Genomic DNA, 25,699 nt, shown 5'->3' on the forward strand with positions numbered 1-25,699 from the left:
AAAAAGCAGAGTTGTTGCCGTTCACAGAAATGCAATAAAAAGACTTGGGGACAGATACTGCTTTATGATCTTTGTGCTTTTAGGATCAAGGAAATGGAAATCTACTGATCCTGGAGAAGACTAAGAAAGATACCAATGATCACACACAGAATCACAGAATCACAGAATGACCCAGGCTGGAAGGGACCTCAAAGATCATGTAGTTCCAACCCCCATGTCTAGCAGGGCCACCAAACAGATCAATGTGGGTCAAGAGGAAATCAATTGTTTTCTTCATACAGTTAACTGGCAGACTCCCACAGAAGCACAATTCCTTCACAACTGCCATAACTGAGATGATGCAGAAACAGATGATACAGCATTGGCTCTAGTCAATGGCTTTATGTCCAAGTGGAGGTTGGTAACAAGCAGTGACCCCCAGGGGTTTGCCTTGTGACCAGTGCTCTTTAACATCTTTATCAAGGACATATATGATGGGATCGAGTGCACTCTCAGAAAGTTTGCTATGACACCAAACTAATTGGTGCAGTTGATGCAGCAGAAGGAAGGGATGTCATCCACAGGGACCTTGATAAACTGGAAAGGTGTGTCCTTGTGAACCTAACAAGGTTCAACAAAGCAAAGTGCAAGGTTTTGCACTTGGATCAAGGTAATCCCAGATATGTATACAGACTGGGAGAAGAACTCCTTGAGAGTAGCCCTGCTGAGAAGGACTTAAGGGTCTTGGTTGATGAAAAACAACATGAGCCAGCAGTGCACATTTGCAGCTCAGAAGGCCAATGGTATCCTGGGCTCCCTCAGAAGAGTGGTGGCCAGCAGGATGAAGAAGTTGACTGCCCCCCTCTGCTCTCATGAGGCCCAGCTGGAGTTTGCACAAGGGTAGACAATGATAGGACAAGGAGGATTGGTTTCAAACTTAAGGAAGGGAGGTTTAGATTAGGTGTCAGAGGGAAGTTTTTTACTGAGAGAGTGGTGAGGTGCTGAAACAGGCTTCCCCAGAGAGGTTGTGATGTCCCATCCCTGGAGGTCTTTAAGGCCGGGTTGGAAGGTGCCCTGTGTAATCTGATCTAGTACTTGATCTAGTGGTTGGCAGCCCTGCCTGTAGCAGAGGGGTTGGAACTTGATCATCCTTCAGGTGCCTTCCAATCCAAGCCATTCTATGATATGGTTCTATGATATGATATTGATAGGCACACATAACATTGCTCTTACACTTTAAGAACTTAAACAACTGCTTCCTAGGAAGAACCAATACAATATAACATTTTAGAACAATTTCATCAAAGGCTTCTGTGCACATAAGGAAGGTGTTTGTCAGGAATTAAAAACTATTTTCCTGATTGAGTATACAAGAGACAGCAGAGCTCAAAAATCATTCAACTGGGAGAAGCTCACTTGCCTTAAATAATTCCTCCACTTACTTGGAATATCACAAAAAAAGGTATCCTTGTGAAAGTTCCATTCTGCTTGCCTCTTCTCTCTTTCATAGTGATCATCTGACCATCTGTCATCTTGATGACTAAAACAGAATAAATGGCTTAAACTCAGCTTAGAAAAGAAATTGTTAAAAAGAAGTACCTCAACAAGTTACAAATCTTAACAACTCTCACGTTACAATGTGACTTTTGTATTCAAGAACTGAAACATTCACTGTAATTTTTGTTAATAGAGACTTCAGGGGACATCTCATTGAGTCCAGTACTAAAATGCATGAGTTTCAGAGAAGAAACTAAAATGACAATCCATTTTAAAGAGTTTATGATGGGAAGTGTTTAAACCCTTGAGAAATGTAGGTGATCAGATCCAATATTTACTGAAACACTGGCATTATATACAGTAACTTCTGAGAGTACTTTAGCAAGAGTTATGTACATACACACAAAACCAAAACAAAACAGCAGATCTTTAATACAAATTCTTACCTCTTAGCTTGTTCATCGGCATATTTAAAAGGATAATTTGCTAGTGTTGCTTTGTACCCTGTGTTTTTCACCATATTGTTCCATGTAACCAATCTCTGTCCTATTGCAGTCCCTCTTGGTTCAAAACCCTGAAAATTATAAAATACAATTAATACTTTTCATCTTTTAGCTTAAACAAGAGTAAACACAACCAAAGTGATGGAAAGTTTTTGTTACAAATCATCATTACTTCAGGCATCTGCTTTAAAAAGAAAATGCTTTATAACGGGCCTTATTAGTCTTTCAGCCTGACGAAATAATGACCCACTACATCAACTGAGAAGGGATTACAAATTCTTGTATATACTTCTTATTACTCTGAGAAATGGTGATAATTTATTCTAACCAAATATTCAGTTTACCTTTTAGTGTGACGGTGCTTATAAACATCCTCTTCTGTATCTTAATCATTAGTCTTTATTGATTAAATATGATTTAAAATTATTAAATTCTATATTTCTATTTCTTCAAGAATAAGGCAAGTCTTTAATTTCAAAAGTGACATAGAAATATGAATTAAATAATTTTTACTACTGACTAGAATCTCTCTGAAAATCGACTCCCAAGTAGATTCAAAGTACGGGGAATCTCTTCTGGCACACTAAGAGTCGGGGGAATGCACCAGCTGCAGTACTTGTATATGTTGTTTACTGCTAATATGGAAAAAATAGTAAATCAAAAATACTTATTTGGCAGCACAAGTGACTAATATTTACTTACCAGCAACGGATCAGAGAAATCTGGGAGATCTGGAACTAATATTCCAACCAGTGCGCACACCACTATTAGCACAGTACACATGCCCAGGACCACCACGGGCCAGTCAGCTATCAGAGCAGCATAGCTACAGGGAGAGGAGCACGGAAAAAGAGATGTTACAGAAATAAAAGTCATGCACAAAAAACCCCCACTTGCTTTCATATCTCCCGCTGACTGAAACTTCCTATTCACACATAAAAAAGCTTTCCATTTCAGGCACAGGAAAAATAATGGCTTTAATTTAGATTTCCTTTATGCTGCTACAGAGGTGATAAATTATGGGCTACTGAAAGACAGGCTTCTGTTGTTTAGTACATGTTAGCAATTAAAACTGTAACAGCAATCGTTCATATAACATTTTTACATTAAAAATGCAAAGCAAGCACATGTGAAATGAAAACTGCTCAAGTCTGAATACAAATTTTCAAGATGACTATTTCTTCCTTAATCTTATACTTAAAGTCTGGCATGGATATTACCTAGAAAACAGATGTTTCATTAAAGATTCTAGGATAGAAAACATTACCATTTCTTATTTGAAAGTTTCAGCTTTTTAAAGAAAAATATCAGAGGACAAACAGATTTTGAAGTAGAACCCAAAAGAAAACATTTAAATTCAAAACACTCACTGAGAAGAAATATTCAAAGCCTATATTCTACATATTCATAAAATCCCTTGTAAACTCAAAGGTGAAAGGGAGTTGCAATACCATACATAAGCTAATCAGCATTCATTTTTCAATCTTCTAGAATAATGCATATCCTTACATTTCACCTCCCAGCTTGTGCTCAACTTTTACAATGCAAAACGTTTTACATAAAAATATTATTTCCATCACTTCTGGTAGACATTTTAATTTCTGTTAAGTTGACAGAAGAGCATTAGGAAAGAAAATGAAACCGAAAATCTGAATTTCTTTTTTTTTTCTTTCTCTTTAAGTAAAGGGTTAACTCACTCAGCTTATGTTCCAAGGGCAACATTCTCTAATCTGGGGATCAAAGAGCACAGAAAGTCCCACAAAATTTAAAAGGTATTTAAAAATAATTGTAGGCTATGAATCATTCTGTGCTTACTGTCTCTTTACACACTAAATATTGATCACGAAGATTTATACACCACTTCCTCCTCAACTTGCCTGCAATGTAACATGAAAGTAAGTTTATAGCAGTGCTCTCTCTGTACTTCTACTATTTTAACAGATTATGTTTCCTTTTCTGTTTCAGACCAACCCATTACCTAATCACAATTTGATTATCTGCTGCATAGAAACTTTCCACCCCATTCCTAAGATGAGATGTAATGCCCAGCTCCTTCCTCTCTCCAGGAACAGCTTCCCCCTTTTCTAACCGTAATACCAACAGCTGTGAGCAAGTTGACTTTCTAGCATGGGGAAGTAGGTAAGTATGGTCAAGGGGTCCAAACGTAGCATAAAGGAGACAGGAAATCTAAAGTACAGGGTGTATCCCAATAACCCATTAGGGAGATGTGGAATAATCCTAGTCTCACACAAGAGGTTAATTAGCAAAAGCTTGAAAAGCAGTCTGAAGCATTAGTTTTTATTAAGGTGAATCACAAAGGGGCAGCTTGCCAATTGTACAAAGTAGAAGGGAAGTAAATGACCTAATAGAATTTTCCTATTTATAGGATTTAATGTTTTCATAAACACCAAGTGCTACATTGACTAGCTATTACAGACATTTGCTCTGAAGTCATAAAATCTTACCTAAACTATTTATTTTCCTATTCATCACTAGTAGTGCCAGGTTTAGCCCTTCGGCATCTTATCTCCTTTGCTTCCACTCTCAATAGAGCAGCTCTGAAGTTGCTTAAAATCCTTCAGTCATGAACTGCATCTGAGATGAATTGTTCAGAAAGTGAACAAGCCACACTAGGAGGACAGCAAGCATTTGTTCACATTTGCACCAATGTTCTTTTTCCCACAGCAGGTGCCAACATTCAGATAAGCAAAGCTGACCTGAACCACAACATAACAGCTCTGATCATGCTAAATTTTAATTTTATTCATCTGAATGTGACTCGGTATTGCTGAGGGCTCTGAATCCAACCAAGTTCCCTACAGGCAGCCCTGTCAGCTTACTTGAAAAGGCCAAACAGATGGCAGTTATTTTATTTTTGGCCCATTAAAAAGGCAGAAAATGAGTCCAATTACATTTTCTCTGTGAAAAGTAAGACAATGTCCTCACTTAGATTCCACATCTGATCATTTCTGAGTCCGAGAGAAAAGTCCATTCTAAAGCCATTCCTCAGTTAAGGCACCACTTATGTTCATGAAGTATATCTCTATTGCTAAGCATGTACATTTGAATCAGGATAACACCCCATACTTCTTCATGCCTCAGTAAAACCAGAAGTGTGTAATAAGCTGGGCATACGGCTAAGTTCCCACACCATCTTTTCTTTCCCCCCATTTACTGAAGTACTGTGTGATGAATTTCTGATGTTTAAGGCACTAACTGGAATCTTTTACTTATATCAATTTATCCGCTGCTTTCAACATTGCAGTCTTTTTCCCCCTATGATTTAAACAATTAAAAATGTTTAGGAGATATAATACAGAATCCAACCTATGCCGACTTCACCACTTTGGTGCCACCAAAAACTGGTCTCAAGAAAGTAGTTTCTTAAAAAGGAAAAAGAGAAAAGACAGCATCCTGCTTCCCCTTCCATTTTAAGCTAAGGCACAAAATCTGGGTAGCGTCAAACAAATCAGTTCAGCACCTATATGCGGACATACTCAGTTTAACCACTGCCCCAGTCTCACACAGAGAAACAGAAATACACCAAGTACAGATTCAGGATAGTAAAGAGGTCACTACAAGCAATGGAATTCACAGATGCCTGATTAGGGATGTTAAGGAGCATGACCCTGACTAATCCTTTCAGTGGTTATTTAGGAATCCACTGAGGATGAATTCTTCCAGAAGTTTCCAAAATTCATAACCCACTGTGTAAAGAGATACCTACTTAAAAAACCTTTTTAAATTTGATTGCCTACCATTTTTCTTGAATGCCCCCTACTCTTACACTGTGTGGTGAATAACAGCTTTGCCATCACCTTATGCCTTTATGATTCTGTAAATGTTTCATGTGACAGTATTATTGTACCTCACCTTTTCGGTAACTTGAATGGTCTGGCTGGCCTGGAAAAGAGGGAAAAAAAGAGTGGTTGAGAATATATGAAATAAATGTGAATGTGCCAAGTTTTCTTTTAATTCTTCCCATACAAGGATAGCAACTAAATCATAAAAAATCAGCCATTTTAGAATCTGATTTATTTTTTTTTTAAGTCATACAATCACACCCAATTGAGCCTTTGCAAACATATAATTCAGGGAATAATTATAGCTACAAAGACAGCTGGCTTTTTGAAAGTAAAATTTCATGCAGCTGATTTCTGTGATTACTGTTTAAGCGTCAGTTCCAGTTTTCAACAAAAGAGTCAACAAACAAGATTAAAATTCAATACCCTTAAAAATCATGACAACGTTTACATATTATGGTAAAGAACAACCAAAACACCATGTTCTGAAACTGCAATTCAGGAAACCTCTTAACTATCATCTGTAATTCCATAACAAAAAAAATGGTTTTGGACATAGCTTTTCTTTTGTCGCAAGTATCCATATAAAATAACCTGTGCGATTTTCTATTGCTTATTAAAAATCTAATAAAAACAATTTGATGAGGAGATAGCAAACCCAAATGCAAATTATTCTTACCTGCAACCATCCAGCAAGCACTTCATTTTGTTATCTATTGATCAAGCAACCCCCACATACATTTCACTTTATTCCCATTCCAGATTCCCATGAATAAACTGTAAGTTCTTCCAAGAATTTCCAATCTACGAACATGACATACCATCAGTATGTACAGTATCTATGTACAATATCCATGCTTAGGCTTTGGTTAAGTTATGAAACTGTTTCACCACTAAGGGTATATTCAATACTACTTCTTAAAAAAGCAGAGAAAACGAAGAATTAGGAAACAGCTGCTTACATAAAATAGGTCACTCAGTACATCAGCACTGAGGTTTCCAAAGAATTAAGTATTTGTATACTTCCAGACCACTGGATTAACAGCTCCAACTCTGGACCCTTTGTGGGTTGTCTTGAAAGCCTGTAGTCAAATTCAGTGCTTGAGAATGAGATGTGCTGCCATTCGAAAGTAAGATTCACCACACAGTTCTGAAACTGTAGCCCAAGGGAACAGCCATTCTGGCATAACCACCTCAAACCAGCTGCAACCACACCTGTACAAAATGACAGGACTGCTCAGACTACGTCTACTTCTAGTTCATATAAAAGTGAGCCTCGAAATCAAAGTCTATTACATCAAACAAGAATAACCTAAGTAAAACAGCTCCTAACACAGCAACACACAGTCTAATTCAGATGCATGAGCTAAGTGTTGTCAAATAACAAGACAGCAAAAGGAAAGATAAAAATATAATTGGCCGAGTAATATAAACACTAGCATTCTTTTTATTCCCTTCTTCAGTGGAAAGGATGGAAGAAAAAAGCCCTCCTTCACTCTTTGTGCTCATTCATTGTATATCTCAGGCAATACGGCACAAACGTAATGGTGACAGAACATTTCATCAAGAGATACAAAGTCTCTCAACATATTTCCTCAAGAAACAAAGTTCTGTTTTAATTAAACTGTGATATTCTTATCACATAAGAATTGTAGATTTTCCCACTGCAGTGTGGAAATGCTCCAACCCACCAAAGCATTGTAGCAGCTAAAGGGAACAAGAACAGTAGCACAGATCACTCCTATCAGCCCTCAGAGGCTGGAGAAGGGGAGCAGGAGAGGAGATTCCCCAGTCTGCAGCTGCAGTAACTCAAACACTGAGGAAAGGTACAGACAAGAGTTTTCTGTTAAATTTAGTCCCAGAAACTAAGGCTAAATTCATGAAATGTCACCAACTTTTAGCCTGTAGTTTTAGTTCAGAGATACTGAACACACTCATTTTCCAACTAATACCAAACATTTCCTCGTACTTCTGGTGCCAAGGGAAGAATAGCATACTTGTCAGCTATTACAGATACCCAAATAAACTGATTTCTGAAGTGATTTTTGCAGCAGTAAGTTGCCTGAGGCTGCAAAGAAGCCGTGTGGCAGGCTCAAGAGGCTTCTTGTCATCCCACCTACAGTCTCAGCCACAAAACCACCTTCACACTGACTAGCGTGAATGATAAGAAACTAGGCACTGGGGTCAGAAACCACTGAACTCCAGTCTCAAGGGAGTTTTCTATATGGAGACAAATATCGCAACAGGGAGGCCTTTCATTCAGCACCAAGAGCACTAGCTGAATCCATGCTTGCAAGCCTGTATGGAATAGGACAAAGCTTGAGTCAGATAACACACTTTTGTAATAGCAGCATGTATTCTTGAGATTCTAGATTAAAGAGAAACAAACCCACACATACTTACTGTAAACAGAGTGATTAAAAGATTTATTTCTGATTTATTTCTATCTTCCATTTTTAAAGATCTGCATTTCCATATATATCAAGTTACCCGTGAAAGTCAGTCCCTTCCTCAGCTGTGCCCTAATGGACCTCACTACAAGTAACACCACCGTACAGCTATTTAACAGAACAAACAGCCATGCAAGGATGAGTGCAGGTGGTTGTAATTCAGGTCTATACTGATGTGTGTTAAGGTTTGACAATTCCAGTTTATACTGACAGATTAAACTGCCTTCTGTATGCTCAGACTTTGTCAATTTTAGTGCCCACTTTTCCAACAGTGTCAACCTACATGGTAGAAAAACCAAGCAGGTGCTTTATGTGAGGCCTAACTCCCCCAGACAGAGTGGTTTCCTCTGCCCAGGATGCAGCACTGCTCTCCACACAACAAAACACCTTGACCAGTGATCTCCCTGACCCTATAAAGAAAGCATTGGCTGCTTCATCTGGAGAAGCATGCCCACACATCCCCCAAACCCAACCCTTCATAAAAATACACGTTGTATTTCAATTATGCCATTGTAACAATTATATGTCAAGTCAGATTTTCTCAATAGAATTTAAGATTTGTTTAAGATTAAACTTGCAAGATCAACCTTGCCTAATTTATGCACATAAAAAGAACACAAGCACCAGTGCAGTCGTTTCATACCCTCTCTTTTTCCCAACAAAACCAAACTACATTTCCCTCTGTTTCCTCCACCTGCAAAATATATTCAGAGCTGAACAAATGATGATGATTAAGTTCTTCAAAGTTAGAGAGGGTTAAAGGTCACACCTGCTATCATACTGTTTTGTTTCGAAAAGCATGCATTAAAGAAACCTGTGTACACCAGAGTGAATTCCAGCAGTGTAACCAATGCTTTGCAGCTGTTGTGATGACTCTATTATATCAGGCAATAGGAAAAGTTATCCCTGTAAACTACGCACAAAAATTCTTTAGTTATGCTCTAAAACACAGAAATGCATGGTAAAACCAGATCTTTCCCACTTAATTAATGCTGCTGTGTCTAATTTTTGGGGCATTATACTCCCATTTAGTCAGTTTAAATAACACCATTAAGCTCTGAAAAAAAAAATAAGTCTAGACAGAAAAAAATAATCAGTTTTCATGAGAAAGAAATGGCAAATTCCGTAACTGTGTTGGGACAAAAGCCAAACTGATGCGTGTATTGAATTACTCTTGTACTTATTTCTCAGATATTTGATAGCAGAAAGTGACGATCACTTTTGTTTATAATAGGACTAGCAAAAAATAAGGGTATTACATAAATTACAGTCACATTAAAATCCAATGCACACTGTGTTAAGGGGAAGAAAAGCACAGGTTATACTCTACTACCATTTACTGCAAGCCTTGGCTCTATTCAATGGATGCTTTACTTCAAGCTTTCCTCCTTTAATGGTTAGTTTAGACTGAACTTCACACCATTAGGAACTATAGAATGAGAAGATAAATAGACTGGTTATAAATCCTGTACATTTCTCGATGTGAAATCTGCCTTGTTGCCTGGCACGCTTCTGCACAAAATGGTGAAAAGGAGGAGTGCTGGTTTTGAAAAGCACTGCCATAAGTTCAGACAGCTTATGGCAGGTGATGACAAGTAACAGCAGGGAGGACTGGGACACCAGTTTGGACTGGATGACTACAACTCTACTATTCAATATCCATCCTGAGCAAGCACTTCTCGCTCAGCACTTCTATCAATATTTTGAACAGTATGGAAACAGAAAGCATTCACATCCTTGTGTATGTATCAGCTTGAAGTGGGCAAATAACAAACACAAAAAAAAAAAGACTGTTTTACATCTTGTTCAACCTGAGAGAGAACACTACAAGTACTCCATCTTCCTAAAGCAGAACACACAGTGCCACATCCTGCCTTCTGCTTCTCAGAATGGCCAAAGTTCCGTGCAACTACAGCACTGAATCAGTTTTCTCATGCAAGTTAGTAGATTGCCATGGTTGTAACAGGAGAGCTCGGTCCTCATTTCAAGAACCACTGCAAAAAGGCAAGCTTTTGGAAATTTTAAGTATGATTAAATCTAGTTCTACAGCCTTTACATTAGTTGGACATTACATGCCACAAAGCAATGTTTCATGAGCATATTCCCCAGCATGTAACTGTTTCAAATGAATTTAACACTTAATAATAAAATTATGGATGGTTTATTGTTTATGCAGTGCATTTGTTTTGCTTATCTACTGCATTTCATGGGAATACAAACCAGAAAGTATCAGATGACAATAAAAGTACTTAAATATTCTACGACATTCTTTTGCAATTTTTCTTCACAAATCTTGATCGCAAGAAAGTTATCAACTAGAGGAACCACTTTCACCTCACACCACAAATAACAGGAGCTGCTCCATGAGCTTATGCAAGAAATGCTGCAGAAAGGGTCTATGGCACAGTAAATGCATTGAAAATTGTTCTTTGATACATACTTAGAAGAGCTTTTTCTACCTGATGTGGAACAACAAGCATTTTTAAATGTGTAGGGGGATACTGTAAGTTAAAAGATTGAAAAAGATACTAATATGATTTTTGAATATAAACATTCCTGCGTACTTGTTTATGTAAATAGTTTTACTAAGTCAGTTAAAGAGGGTCAATACATTTCAAAACTTTCAATGCTTTTGTACTAAGCTGGCCAAACAATGTCTTCTTAAAACACCTTAAATCCCTGTCACAACTCTACATATTCCTCTGGCTAAATATTTGGATTCTGAGTTATTTCATGACACTTAGATGCAATTAATTTCTATTACGCAGTGCACAGATGTAAAGACTGAAGCTCAGATGGGCTTTTCCCTTGTGTTCCATGGAGAAATAAGAAACAAGGTAGGCTTTGAGCTGAAATTCACAATGTGGGGCTTCCACCCCATACACAAGGCAGCGCTAAGGCAATGATTGGGATTGCTGTGCCTTAGTCTGAGGTATAATGCAAGAACTCAAAGCACCACAGACAAATCTGAAAGTGTCAGTGCAGGTACTTCTGTAAGAAAAGGAATCCTTCTAGCTTTGGCTAAAAGTTGCCATTGCACAAAACCACAAACTAACTGAGGCTGGCAGGACCTCTGGGTCCATCAGATCCCTGCTCAAGCAGGGACATGCAGTGCAGGCTGCCCAGTCCCACATACAGTCTCCATGGAGAAGACTCCATAGCCTCTCTGGGCAACCTGTGCCAGTGCTCTGTCATGTGCACAGCACAAAACTGCTGCCTGATGTTCAGACAGCTCCAGCTGGGACCAGCACTACCTGAGGATGCTCTGCTTTCTTTGCGCCATTCCCCACTAAGAAGTTTATTGCACGGTTCCAGATAAATGGAGGATAAGCATCTCAAATAGACATACACCAGGCTTTGCAACTCCACTGCAGAAACTGGAAACTGCTCTCAGATGTCAAAGTAATGACTGCTGATAAATTCAAGAAGTCCAGCTGGAATCCATGCTCTGCTGCATTTCAACAGGAATGGTTACAATGGACTGTAACATGAGGGCCCAAACATATTTCCAAGTGTAGAACAGAAAAGAAATACATAGTACATTTATAAACCAGTGTGATCTTCAGGGCAAAAACTGTACCTTCTTTTTGAGGCACCTTGTATACCACAGGTGCCTGAAGGCAGTGGTTAAAAAAAAAAAAAATCATGAAAAGGTAGTAACATAAAAAACTAATTTTGCTGGCTTGCATTTAATTTACTGAAAAGACGTGAATGTTAAATTAACAACAAATAGCTCTACTTACTGGAAAAAAATATCAACATAAAGCTTCCTCTGTCCAAGGATTATGAGGTGTTTAACCTCAAAGCTTTGCCATGCCAGAGGGGAGTTATTCCCTTTGTTGGTAGATCCGGTTGCAAGCAGCGATAAAACATAGCTTTTTGCCATTATTATACTGAAGGATAAGCTAAATCCCTGCAGGACAGAATGAGATATGCATCTTATTGTACACCTTCCATTAGAACACGCAATACAAAGTAAATCCCTGCAGAGAAAGAAAATCCTAATGTTTTTTAGAATGTTATTGACCCATGAGAACAATTTTAATTGCTCTAAAATATCAAGCTGGCTTTTGACACTCTGTGAGACACAACACCTTTCCTGCGTTATCATTTTAACACTCAAGCAACAAACAAAGCAATTAAGTTGTAATTTAAAAAAAGCAAACCTCCAAATTAAATTTTTTCTTTCTTCCCATATAATGTCCAGAACAACTCAAAATGATTTTACTTTTTCTTTCTCTCTACAATGGCAGGGAGAGATGATGTGAAACTAACTGTTATTTCATGACATTTCAATGCTGCACCTTTGACTAACATTATACTTATGAATTATTTCTGCTAAGACTATTCTTATGCATAATTTTCAACAAAATGGAAGACTTTGTAGCAGAAACCAAAAACCAACAGCTTGCCAGTTCACATTTTTATAGCTCAGATACCACATTGTTTAAAGGTTCTTGTCTCTTCTTCACGTATTCTTCCCTAACTTCTCAGTTCCAACTGAGGATCTGTTCTGCTTATGAGAAGTATGAATAAATAATACTATCATTCTCAAAGGAAAAAAAAATACAGTAAGAAAGATGTCACCAGTAGTAAAATCATTTCCGTGTGACACTTGGATTGAAGAATCTTGAGTTAATAGTTAATATAGCCTAAAAGTAGATATTCTGTTGGCCTATAGCATGTACAATGGGTAAAAAAAGACGTCTTTAAAATCAGTGACAAACCCTACTTAACTGCGACAGGGTTTTGGTATCACTCTTTCTGCTCTGAAATTAATATTAAATATTGAAAACAAATGTTAACCTCCTTTTGAAAAAGTGAAAAGTAGCGTTGGTATCTCTCAGTCTCAAACTTCCAGCTTATGGCAACGTACAACAGATTAACTGAGCAGGAAAATATGTTTCTATCATCAAGTCAACATATATATGGGAAAAGGTCTATGCATCCCATATACGCACTTTGGAAGTTATTTCAATAAGATTAATATCCCAGTATGATTTCATATATGCTAAAAATACCCATAAAATTTTAGCATGCAAATGACTACAAACACTTCCAAGGTTTTAGGCTCTTAGCATGTTTTTTTCCTTCGGACTGAATACATCACAGGAGCCTGTGTTTACTGAAAGCCTTCAGCTTAAGTTAGAACTTCATTTTTGCTGACTTCTGATGTCTTCTCTCTTTCACCTTCAAGAACTGACTAAATATTATCAACTGCTAAGAAAGGTAGCTCTGTTCCTTAATAGAGTCTAGCTTGTTCACTTGTCTTGAACAGGAAGTAAACACCTTCCCTGTAGGAAAATCCAGCAGCGTATGAGGGACCTATGTCATATACACCCTACAATTATTTTTCTTAGACTCTTCTTTCCCTCAGAAATTCTTCTTCGATGATTGAATCCACTTTTATACACAGTTCTCAGAATACAAATAACAACACTGCCATCAAACACACTTAAAATGGATTGCCCCGATTCTAAATGGCAAAGATTATACATAATTTCAAGTATATTCTTCTGCAAAAGTTTCATTTAAAGACGTACATATATATTCTCTTAATTTCTGAAGCACCAAAAGCAGGACCACATACAGCACCGCATGGCAAGTTGAACAACAGTTCTGAACTATTCAAGACAATAAAAACGGCTTAGGAAAATACCACCATGAATCATTATTTGAAAACAAGCCAGCAGCTAATTTGGAGCAGACTAATATTATTGCAAGATCCCTCACAAGTCTAAAACCGTTAGTCTTTTTTTCTTTTCTCTATAATTACAGTGAAATTAATAGATATGTTCTGGGATTTAAATGATCATCAGAGTAGTTTTCAGCAGCTTTACTGGCAGAAAGTTCCTTCCTTAGATATATTTTATTTCAAAGCTTTTTTTATTACACTTCCCAGTTGAATGGAGGAATGCAAGGTCATGGTCACGTCTTGTATTTCTCTGACAGACAGGAAATTAACATGACCCAACAAAACAACATACAGAGCACTATAAGTTTCATCCAACAATACCAAGGAGAATGAGATATACAAGAACACCTATTTTTGTAAAGGTATTTCTCCACAAAGGATGTAACCCATGTTCTTATAGGCATTAATGAGTGACACTAAGCGTACCTAAGTTTGCCACTGGAATAGGGGGACTTCAAGTGTAATATATGTTACTTTAACATGCACAAGCTTTGCTCTTCCTTCCTGGACAGATGAAGGAATCTGTGGCTGTAAGTCACCAGAGGGATCACTTTTGCTCTCAGAAACTTAGGAGACCTCCTTTGAACACAGAACTTCTCTTTTTTTCAGACAGCATACATTCCCAATTTTTTCCAAAATATTAGACTGACTACTGGGATAAATCCTAATTTTAACCTCTCTACATATTTAACAACTTGCAGTAAATGAAAATACCATGAATTAATTTTGCTTTCCAAATGAACACTTTAACATTATGATGCCATTCCAATGTTTGTGAATGTAGTCACTTAGAGCATCCTAATTTTAAGATGCTATAAAGCAAATGTATGTTCAACACAACTAAGAGATTAAAAAGGATTTAGTATGGAACTACAAAAAAAGGCTCCTTGGAATATGGTAACTTCACTGAAAAACTGAGCATACATTATGTGGCATCACCTTCCGCATTTCCTGAGAGTAAATCTGTTTTGTTTACCCAGTGGAAAACAAGCAAAAAAGAAACATTTACAGTCCATTTCAATGGTTTCAGTACTGTAGCTAAGATGCCAAAAAAGTACTGTGAGATAAATCAGGACTGTAACACAAATTTAACAGAATCAAAACCATTCAGGAATAAGTTCGCAAAAGTTCATCCACTTGACTGATTGGAACTTTCCCTGGTCAAAAGGGGAAGCAGCAAAACTGCTACCTTGGACTTCCAGAGGGCGGACTTTGAATTGTTCAGAAGACTAGTAGGGGGAGTCCCCTGGGATTCAGTCTTAGAGAGTAAAGGGGTCCAAGACAGCTGGTTGCTCTTCAAGAAGGAAGTCTTAAAGGTGCAGGAGCAGGCTGTCCCCCTGAGCTGCAAAATGAGCTGGTGGGGAAGAAGACTGGCGTGGATGAATAGGGAGCTATTCTTGAGGCTCCAGGAGAAAAAGAGAGTCTACCTCCTGCGGAAGAAGGGACAGGAGACTTAGAAAAAGTCCTGTGAAGTTGTTGAGATGAGTAGAGAGAACATCAGAATGGCAAAATCCCAGCTTGAACTCAACCTGGCTGCTGGCGTAAAAAGGAACAAGAAACTCTTTTACAAATACATCAGCAGTAAAAGGAAGAAAAAGGAGAATCTCCATTCTTTACTGGATGAGGCTGGGAATGCAGACTGCTACTCAAGCCCTACTACTCTGTTGTTCAAGACAAGGTGAGAGATTTGGGGCACAGGATATTTGTTTTTCAAGCATGCAGAACCTGGAGTCTCTAAGTGGCAGAGATGAGGGTCCCATCATCTCCCAGCTGCTCCTTTGCAGAGCACCAGCCTGGCCTGTCTTCTTTGTTATTGCATTAATGCTTGGTTCAAAGCAGCATTTTTTTCTAGACAAAACCTAAAGCTTAATTAGTACAATTAAAAGCCTAGAAGAATCTCCTGGACCGCCTAATGAAGTAGCTGCTATGCTTTGTTTTTAAGTGCACTTTATTTTTTTCTACATGTGTTACTTTTAATTTGATTGACCACTGAATTATAAATAACATTTTTTACTCTGATTCTGGTCACAGTACTCTGTTCTCTGCTTTCAGCTCTGTGCAAGACTAACAAAGTGCAGCATGATGTCTGCATAGCTGATAAAGAACAATAATTAGCAATGGAACAGTAAATGGATTAATAAAACCAGAATAAAGCTCTCACATTATCAGCTTAAGACTAAGTAAAATTGAAGAAAAAAAAAACAACAAAAAAACCATAAAACTGAGGAAACACAACTCTGATTGTTGAGCATCACGAAAGAAACCATTTGTTCGATCTCAGGGAGAGCTCTTCCTGTACACTTGTACAACGGATTATCTGCATTTGGATTCAGACACAGAACAAAAAAGAACCATGAAATTCCTATACATTCCTTGCCCATTCATCATTTATATTAAAATCCAAGTATGCCAATGTGCTGTGGCATGAATGGGAGCACCTAATTTGTGGTTCCCATTTGCCTCCAGCCACTCCACTCTGGGAAATGATGGGAAACCAAGAATTCCTATTCTAGCATGCAGTAAATGCCTTAAACGAGATTAAAGTCAGAATTTGTACTCTTTCCACAGAAACGACCAACATGCAGCAACTCAAGCTCAGCATATTTGCAACATACGAAACACTGAATGAAGCAGCAGCAGCAGCTTCTGCCTTTCAGCTGAAGGTTCAGAAACAACCTTCAAAAAATCTAAAGGATTTGGTTTTCTTATTTTTTGAAGATCTGTATTTTCAGTCTTCCCGTGGGAAAGGAATTAAGTTATTAACTGATCTATTATACAACATTCACATTATATGAAAGACATCAATGCATATTTTGTATATAGAAGTGAAAAGCATCCTCTGTGTTAAATATAGCTAACAATTTTCAAAACTGGAAAGCTGACAGGTGGAAAATACTAAAATCTCTGTGTAGTTCTTATGAGCAGTTAATGTTGCTGACATAAAAAAACTATCTTTAGAACTATTGTATATGCGTGTATACGTATAATCAGTTCTGCAAGCCAGGCCAAACGTACTAGATAACAGTTATCCTTTGCCTGGAATTAGGCAGGGAGCTGTTTCATAACAAAGTCCTGTTATTAAGATTGGTATTTGGCAAACAGCTCCTTGTTTTTTGAAAAAACAAGAGCTTTTTATTTCTTTCTGTTCTATTTGTGCCATGTGACTAGAAACAAAATATTACATGTGTAAGAGGCGGTTATAATGCTCCGTCATCACAGCCTTTGCGTTTTCATAGAATTCCTTTCTGAAGTATCAAAATGTACGTACTGAAGTAGAGCTGCAGTGGTGTTTAAACTGTGTGTGGCACACAACTCTGTGAGATATAGCAGAATTCGAACATATATCCATAGCACAAAACTGCCCTGGCAGTTTCCTTATCACCACTTTTGGCAGCTCCCTGACCTCTCCTTCCCTGCCTTCTGTCACTGAATCCATACAAAGAAGTTTTCCTTATTGTACAACAAAAGATAGATCTCAAAAGAAGTAGCATCAAGATTAGTAAGGATACAGGTACTTTCTGAGATTTCACATTAAAAAGTTCACATAAAAGTGTGAGAGAAGCAGTTTAACTGGGATCAGATACAGCAGCCATACACATTGTTAACACATGCTTTCCACAAATCTGAAACTGAACCTTTCCTGCACATTCTTCCTCTTCTGTCCCTATTGACATGCCTGAATTCATGCGTATGGATAGATTTATAGATTTAAATAGATTTTGAAGAATACAAGGAATGTTTTCTAAGAGCTCTCTGATGTTATACTTATTTAGTGTTTAGCTCTGATGGAATATGTAACCCAGTACTATTTATTTTACTTTGCTTTCATCCCACTAAACATGCTGCTAGCCTGCACATTTTTACCCTTCCCTAGTGTCTCCTAACTTGGTCCTTCCAGTTGTCAAGCATCAGTCTTCATCACTTCTTAACAACAGATTAACAGCCTTGCTTGGGTCCTCTTCATTTCTACGGTCTGTCCAGTGAAGGCTGCTGATAATGACAGAAGCAGATGGTGGCAAAGGAAGGGCAATAACCACCCACCTTTCAGGGGTCCCAAGCCCCACACATTTGTTGTTATACAAATGCTTTCAGACACAGAACGTAAGCCTTTCAAAGGGACAGGGTGTGCAGTATTAACCTACACAGAAGAACTAATTGTACCACTCGAACTGATCAGTTTAGAAGCTGTCAGAAAGCAGAGCGAGTCCCCTGGACAGTTACATTCTGATGTGGACAGACAGCTGGAATTTCACAGGAACTGTGTGCAGTCAAGATACCCTTTTCAACAGAAAAGAGAGACGAACATGTTTGAATGAACTACATCTTAAAAGTGTGCCCAAAATATCACAACAACTTTGCTCAGTATCCTCTAACCTCAGAAAATTATCTGAAAGTTAGAACCATTATATGACCAACAGTCAAATTGCTTTACCAGCTTTCATAATAAAGATCTTTTTGCCACCATCACATTGTATACCACCAACCACTAAAAATGTTTTGTTTATGTAAGAAGCCTTTTTCACCCACCTAAAAATATACCAGTTCCTCCTTAGGCATTCAACTTATTGTATATAGATGCCATGTCCATACAATTTTATTTATAAACTTCAAAGCTGAGCACTACAAAATTCCAGATCCAGACAGCTTTAAGAGGACAGGACAAGTGTGGCATTATTTCAATGTCTTCTTTATGCACTCCAATTCACAATGATATACCAGATCCACATTCCTTTATAGTTAGCTCACTGACAAATGTTAAGCCTTGGGCTTAAAAGCCTGACAAAACCTGTCGTGCTGAAACAATTGGTTACCTGCCCAGAGCCGTAAGCGTGAGTGATAGTTTGCAAAAATCCTTTGCCCTCCTCTAGTGAATCATTCCCCCCACCGAAAACTCTAGCAGTATTCTAATGTGTATCTTTAAATATAAAGGACCCAAACCAAAGCTAGTTTGACTACATTCTGAATTTATGTAACAGAGGAGAACCTGCATTTTAAGTAACCCTGTTAAAACACGCACATTTTATAAAACTGGATGATTTCCAATGAGCCTTGTAAGAAAAATGCCTGGAAAAGAAGCTGTTCTGCAGATTTTAGGCTCAAAATTATAGCAAAATTAGAGTGTGGAACAGCAGCCATTTAAAAATATGTCACATACAGCATTTCTAATCTCTTTAGCACTGCAAAGTAATTACTGATAAACCAGATTGCTTCTTCTTGAGCATACATCCATCCCTCTGCAAGGCTATTCCCAACTGCACTGTGTTTCTAACTCCCACCAACATGTCTTCATTGACAGTGGTCTCACAGTACGCTAAACTGCATTCACAATGCAACAAGAGAATATAACATTTAGACACACCTTGTAGATTATGCAGAGTAAGAAAGCGTTTGGTTCCATGCCAATAATACCAGCTTCTTCAGCACGGCAAGGGACCCAAGTTATTTACCATATCCTGAGCTAAAAACAAGTGACAGCAAGTAGAAGCTGGGTGGCTTTTAGCAGATGGGTGAAAATAATTAATCTGCAGACTGCAAGCATCTTCTCATTGAGAAAACTCAGTTGCATTAACTACAAGGAATTCCAGAAAAGAAGCAGTGAACTTTTGATTGGGATCTGTAGAGCACGCTAAAAAAGACAGATGGTTTAAAGGTCAGATTCTACCCTTACTTTGACTGCTAACGTTCAGACGAGCGTTTATCAAATTATTTATAATTTATGTGCTAACGTCACGGGGAGGAAGTGCGAGATTAAAAAAAGCATCTTGGCTCAAGATCCTAATCAGACAAGTTCAAACAAACAACAGAAAAAACCCAACACACGGTATTTCTGCAATAGTCTGGAAATCATTATTTATCAGAAAGCAGAACTTTTTAGTGCTCTTACCCAGAGCAAGAACAGAAACCCAGATTACGCATCAAACATTATTCCCGTCCTCAAGACTATGGGATACAGATGAAATTTAACAGTCCTGGCTCCAGAGCAAGAAAAACAGCAGAATTAGTGCACCCACTCTGACACTGAAAAGCACGCTTGAGTGATTCAGTAACTGTTCAACCTCCTGCATACCTTCGCATATAGCATTACACAGAAGTTTTCATCTTTTCTTAACAATTAAGCAGCTACAGGGTAGTAAAAACAAGTTTGATGGTAAGCTGTTTGAACAATTAAGATTTTTCCATTTGTAAGAGTAATAACTGGCAGGGGAAATCTGACTTGCACTTCATATTATCCTTATTTTCATCTGCTTTCGCCTTAAGGAAAAAAAGCTTTATTCACTTTGACATTTTCCACATTGAATGTTTCTCCCAGTCTGATATTCTCAGAAGTTTAAAATTAGTTCATTTCAACAAGACAAAATATGTACAACTGTCTGAGAATAACTTGCAGCTCCAACTTTCAGAGCAAGGATGCAGATGCTGGACAACGGGGAGACAAGGAGACATTTACTACCCCAGTGAAAAACCATTCAGCCTGGCACAAGTGCAACTCAGAAGAAAAATAACCTTGTGTAAAAGCTTAGAAGTGTGTTATGGCCATAGGGAATTCAACTTTTAGAAACTGCCTCTTGGACTGGCAGCAATCTTGACTGTCCAGAACCAGGAGGCCATAGTAGAATTCCCTTGTGATTGTTGCTTCCTCTAGTTTAGATACTGCCTTGGGATATCCAAAAGTAACAGATAAAAAGGTGAGTGTCTGTGAAGTAGAGGGCAGAAAGGATTAAAAACCTGGAGCAATCCAAAATTGCTCAGTCCCAGCACAGTTTAGCAGATATGCTGAAAACACATGGGGGCAACTCACTGAAACAGATGGTCTGACAAAGAAAAAACAGTCAGTTCATTTACGGTTGGAGTTGCTGAAAATATTTTCCAGCGCATCTTTTGGAGGAAATATGGGCTCTGGTTAAACTACGCAGACATTGCACATTCTTTCGCTGCTCTCTCAGCTATTTCTGCATTTGTTTGTTTCACATAATGTAGGTGTAACACTGTGTCTTGGAAATGGGCTTTTCAAACAATCCCTGGGAAGAAAAAGCAACTTTTTCTAGAAAGAACTAATTTGCTTCAAAAATATTCATGTAGCACAACATGATCCCAAATTGGAGCCCTCTGAGAAAAGTTATGCCAGTAATGCAAAGATCAACTTGTAGGAACACTTAGGAAGAAATTCTATTCATCTCTTCTGGATCTTCTGATTTTATTTTTGCTTTTGCTGTTGTTTTTAAGGTAATTAAGTATTCATGAAACATTTACAAAACAGTTACCAATGCTGAAAACTAAAACCAAAAAAAAAAACCAAGCAAACTGCTTACCTTATCCTGGCTATATGCTGTTGCACAGGCTGATGCTGAAAATGGTCAGGCCACTGATGGTGAAGGCAGAAGGACGGGGAAGGCTGAAGACAGCAGGCAGGCTGATATATGGGTGTGTGTTTTCGGCAAACAGATGCTGAATACTCAGTATGTGGCTGCATGCAGCACGAAGTCATAGGAGATGGTGCTGAGCTGCCAACCACCGAATGACATTCTTGCCTGTTATTATGGCTACTTAAAGAATGATGGTATGGGCAAGGGTGGCAGCATTGTGACAACATCTGCTGAGTTCTTTGGTTGTCTAAAGGCAGAAAGGATGGTTTGATTGTACCATTAAATTGCAGGCAGCCATTTGGATTTGCTTTTGCTCTTGGTGCTTCCTTGGATGGGAGCTGCTGGAAAGCAACGTCTCCATCATTAGTCGCAACAATACCTGGGCTGGTAGCATTTGACAAGATGCTGCCATTGCTCAGGACCACAGACTCACTGACATCACTCATTGCCATGCTCCAAGTTCTTGATGGACGAGAGATGTTCCTGAAGAAATAAAAATAAAGAGAAGTTTACAGAGCTGCTGTGTTTTCAGATACTCAGAAATAACTTTACTTTTTAAATTAGTAAAGCTCCTCTCACCATTTCACAGCCAAATGGAAAGGAGTAATATATACAGTCAGGAAGGCTCTGAAGGACCTTCTTGTTCAACAAAATGTTACGTTTTGGTTTAATTGCTCAACATTTATATAACTCAAATGACAGACTCTGGGTCACAGCCAACAAGTTATGGCAGAGAAGCAGGGGAACAAGATCATTTTGTATAAGACCAAGTAACAGCCACTCTTTATGAAAATAGACTTCAGTGTAAACTGCGTAACCATCCACACCTTGCACCACACGGTTTGCTTGCGTTCTTTGAAAGCCAGCAGAAGAGAGGACCACACAGCATAGATTGTTTAATAATCACCGACGTGGTGGTTTTGGTAACTTTCCTTCTCATCCTCCCATTTCTACTGAAAACCACGAGTATTCATATTTTTGACGATATTCTTTTAAAAACGCTTCCTTTAAATGAATCGAACCTTTGTCAAAATTGTTGGGTGGTAGAGCAGGTCTTTTGCAGAAGCTCATAATGAATTGTTATCAACACTGAACATTCGTAATACAATCACATGTCATTCCTAAGCTTAAAAAAGATCCTAGGATTCAATTACTACTGACTGAAAAACTCACCCATCCCGTGACGTATTCCAAAGGCAATTAAGAAATGCACTGTATTGAAAATAAAGGATATTAAGGACTTTGTTTTTGAGGAAAACCTAAATCAGTGAAAGCTATTAATTTTGGAAAGATGCACAAGGAGCTTAGTTCAATAACCAAAATTTAGAATAGCCAATTTCCTTGTGTTAATTATAAGTGTGCTTTAATGAGAGTTGGAAGTAAGTTAAATTGTTTTGATAAGTAACAGGAAAGGCGAAACATCACATTGACCTAGGAAAGAAATTGCTTTGCAAGTAACATAGCTTTATTGGATGGGGAGGGAGAAGAAAAGATTAAGAGCAATGAGGAAAGACAGATGCTAATTACATATATGCGACCTGGAAGAATAACCCAACACAAGTTGCTTAAAAACTAGAAACAATTCATTACAAGCAGTTTGGCTAGCGATGTTAGCTACCTAATACTGAACTTAACAACAATACAAGTGGAAACAGCAAGGTTTGCATTACAGACACTGAACTTTACAGAAAGACACAACACAAAGACAGATAAGCAAGAAAGTTTCTAACTTGTTTTCTTCTCTGCTACCTTTGGAGAGTGCTCAGCGCTAAGCCTGCCCAGCCAGCTGAGCTATTTAATTGCCTGAATGCTAATTCTGAGCAGAAAGTGCTTTGCACAGAGGAATGTTGCCCCCAGCAGCCCCCCTGCGCGGGATCTCCCTGAGACATAACTAAATCCTTCACTTCTGAAACGAAAATTAATCCCGGGCTATTTGTTCTAGATCATGAGCAGAGCCAGATTCCCTGGGAAGTCACTTGCATTTAGATAAGCACTCGGCGCAGGAGGTTTTTCCAGAGTCTAATTCCACACATTCCTGCCCTGCACCCCCTCCCCATGTCAAGCGCCTTGAGGACTTTTCACAGAACACAGAGAGTAAATTCAAGTGGTCAGCTAAAGTTTGTTTCGGGCTGAAGAGATGCACTGGTGATGTGAAATGCTGCCGTGTTTGAACAGTCGAGTTTGGTCAGAACTGCAGGCAGCTTCAAAGACCAGTGGAGTGGACAGAGCCTTAGTAGATAGCCAAGTAGAGAAAGCTCCTACTGAATGGGCTGGCAGTGTTTTGGGCACTGCTGGCTGATTATTTTCATCATCACTTATGTAACAGTTAGGACGCACACTGGTGGGGTTACATTTCTTTTTCTAAACCAGTTTGACACGACTGTATCATAGCTTGAAACTGTAAACCAACCAAAGTTACAGCTCCACAAATTATTATCACAACCAAACATGAGGCGTGGAGATGCTGCAGTTATCTAGTCCTTCCAAAAGACAAACCACATCCTTTTCACTTTAAGCCCAGGCCATCTGTGTGTGCAGTAGTTGAGACAGCACTCCATAACTTTTAGTAGCTGTTTCTCATCATTGTGTGAAGGAAAGCAGGCATTTCTGCATGAGGTGAATCCGCAGCACAGGCACAGTCTTATAGCTCAAGCCCTCAGAACCAGTGCTCTCTGTGCAGGTTTGGGATGGTTGTGGTGTCTGTGCCTTGTTGAGCAGTAACATGGGAGTTAGGGCTTTTACTTCAGCCAGCCCTGCAGCTAATATTTAGTATGATCAAAGACCAAAATCCTTATTTTCAACAGATACAATATCTACCTGCATGCTTTCAGTTTAAACACAATCTTCAGGATGACTCTTCAGAAACCAGTAAATTCAAAGACAAGCCAGAGGTCCATCAGCAGCACCACAACATCTGAGCAACATAATTCTGATTCTGTTCACCTAGTGAACAGATTCAGCCATACAGTTTGGAACAGCGTCATATCTGGAAAGCACCACAGCCTGCAGAGGCAGGGCTACGCAGTGACGGTTTTATGGAGTAATCTCTTTATTATTTGTAGAGCTAACAATGAACACGGCTTACTCGGCAGACATCTGCCATCTACATTGCAGGCCCTTCAGGAAATAAAGTAATGCGGCACCACACTGAAACTATGTAGGATTTGGTGCTCTCTAACTGCTGTGTTCATTTGAGACTTGGATTAAGTTCACCTGTTCCTTTGGCTTCAACTGAACTATTTTTTTCTTCACTTTAAAGTTTCCTTAAAAAAAAAAAAAAGACTTAAAGAAACATTGGTTCAACAAATCCCATCTGGACTCATAATGCCTGCAATTGAGAATGACAAGAGTGCAAGAGCAAGAGGCAAGGATGTAGTGGAAATTTAGTATAACATGGTGTATTAGCACAGATAATTGGTAGATTGTTAGAAGAGCTAATTTCTGCATTGTTGGGGTTTTAAGAACATTTAATAAAAGATGCATATACTCAAAATCTCCACCTTATACTAAAATAAAACTAAACTGTTTTATAAGATTATTTATTGATTTAATTTAAGGTAGGACAAAACTCAAGTTTCACTGAAGAGTTACAGAAAGCCTTGCAGCTGCAGTCTGCATCCTACCCATCAGCCAAATGAACCGCTCTGGATTTAGTGGTCCTTTCAGACCTATCCGCTACAAAGCAGGGTGGTTCAGATGTGAACTTACTGCCCGAAGGAGAAAAAAAAAAGAAAAATTAGAAAAAAGAAAAAAAAGTCTTTTCATGTCAAAAGTTCATCTAAAGCAGTTTAATTCATAAAGTAGTGCGTTCTTGAAATAAGCAACATTTAACAATCCCATAGCTACCTATTAAGTCTCCATCCAGATGAAATGTTATAATGGACTTACAGTCCCTTAAGAGGCTACAGGTTTTTTCATGTGGCAAATGGGTTATGTGGTCTCAAACTGTAAACTTGGATAAATCCTCTCCAGACTTCATTTGCTGTGCCAGTGAGCACACAGCCACTCTAAGGAGGGTTTTCTCCTCCTTCGCATCACCAAAATTCTTTGCATCTTTGCTTTTTCTTAGCATTTCCAGAAGTAACAGGTGGTGCCTGGTGTCTGATACTGTTTTTTTTTTAATGGGAGACATCTAGTTATCTATCACTGCAGTGTTCTTTAGCAAGACAAACAGCTTTTTAATGTTTTATGGTTGTTGATCTCCATTTTGGCTCTCAGCTAGACATTTTTCACATTCTCTAGCTCTTATGCATTCATATGTGGTGCTTGGTTTCTCTCAATACCCTGATTCTTGCTTTTCTGTTTCAGCTGTTAACCACTAGGTCTTCCCTGAAAAGCCTGCACTTTACAAAACACAGGCACTCGCTAGAAACAAGGATTCCCTGTCCCTTCCACTTTGTTCTCAGGT

General features: G+C 38.4%; 1 protein-coding gene across 4 annotated transcripts in view; it reads right to left on the bottom strand.

Annotated features, from left to right (window-relative positions):
• The window catches only part of DISP1 (dispatched RND transporter family member 1), a 53,451-nt gene that overhangs the window by 7,889 nt on the left and 19,863 nt on the right, over positions 1 to 25,699 (bottom strand). For 3 of the 4 annotated variants that reach the window (XM_015857267.2, XM_015857268.1, XM_015857270.2), the window contains exons 2-6: positions 21,238 to 21,774; positions 5,853 to 5,882; positions 2,682 to 2,805; positions 1,923 to 2,050; positions 1,422 to 1,519 (exon numbers count right to left, since the gene is read on the bottom strand). In XM_015857267.2, the coding sequence (XP_015712753.1) occupies positions 1,422 to 1,519; positions 1,923 to 2,050; positions 2,682 to 2,805; positions 5,853 to 5,882; positions 21,238 to 21,743 (886 nt within the window). In that variant the 5' untranslated portion in view covers positions 21,744 to 21,774. The remainder of the gene's footprint in view (positions 1 to 1,421; positions 1,520 to 1,922; positions 2,051 to 2,681; positions 2,806 to 5,852; positions 5,883 to 21,237; positions 21,775 to 25,699) is intronic. The other variant, XM_015857271.2, reaches the window with a different exon arrangement.

The sequence above is a fragment of the Coturnix japonica genome, chromosome 3, assembly GCF_001577835.2.
Source record: "Coturnix japonica isolate 7356 chromosome 3, Coturnix japonica 2.1, whole genome shotgun sequence".
NCBI lineage: Eukaryota > Metazoa > Chordata > Aves > Galliformes > Phasianidae > Coturnix > Coturnix japonica.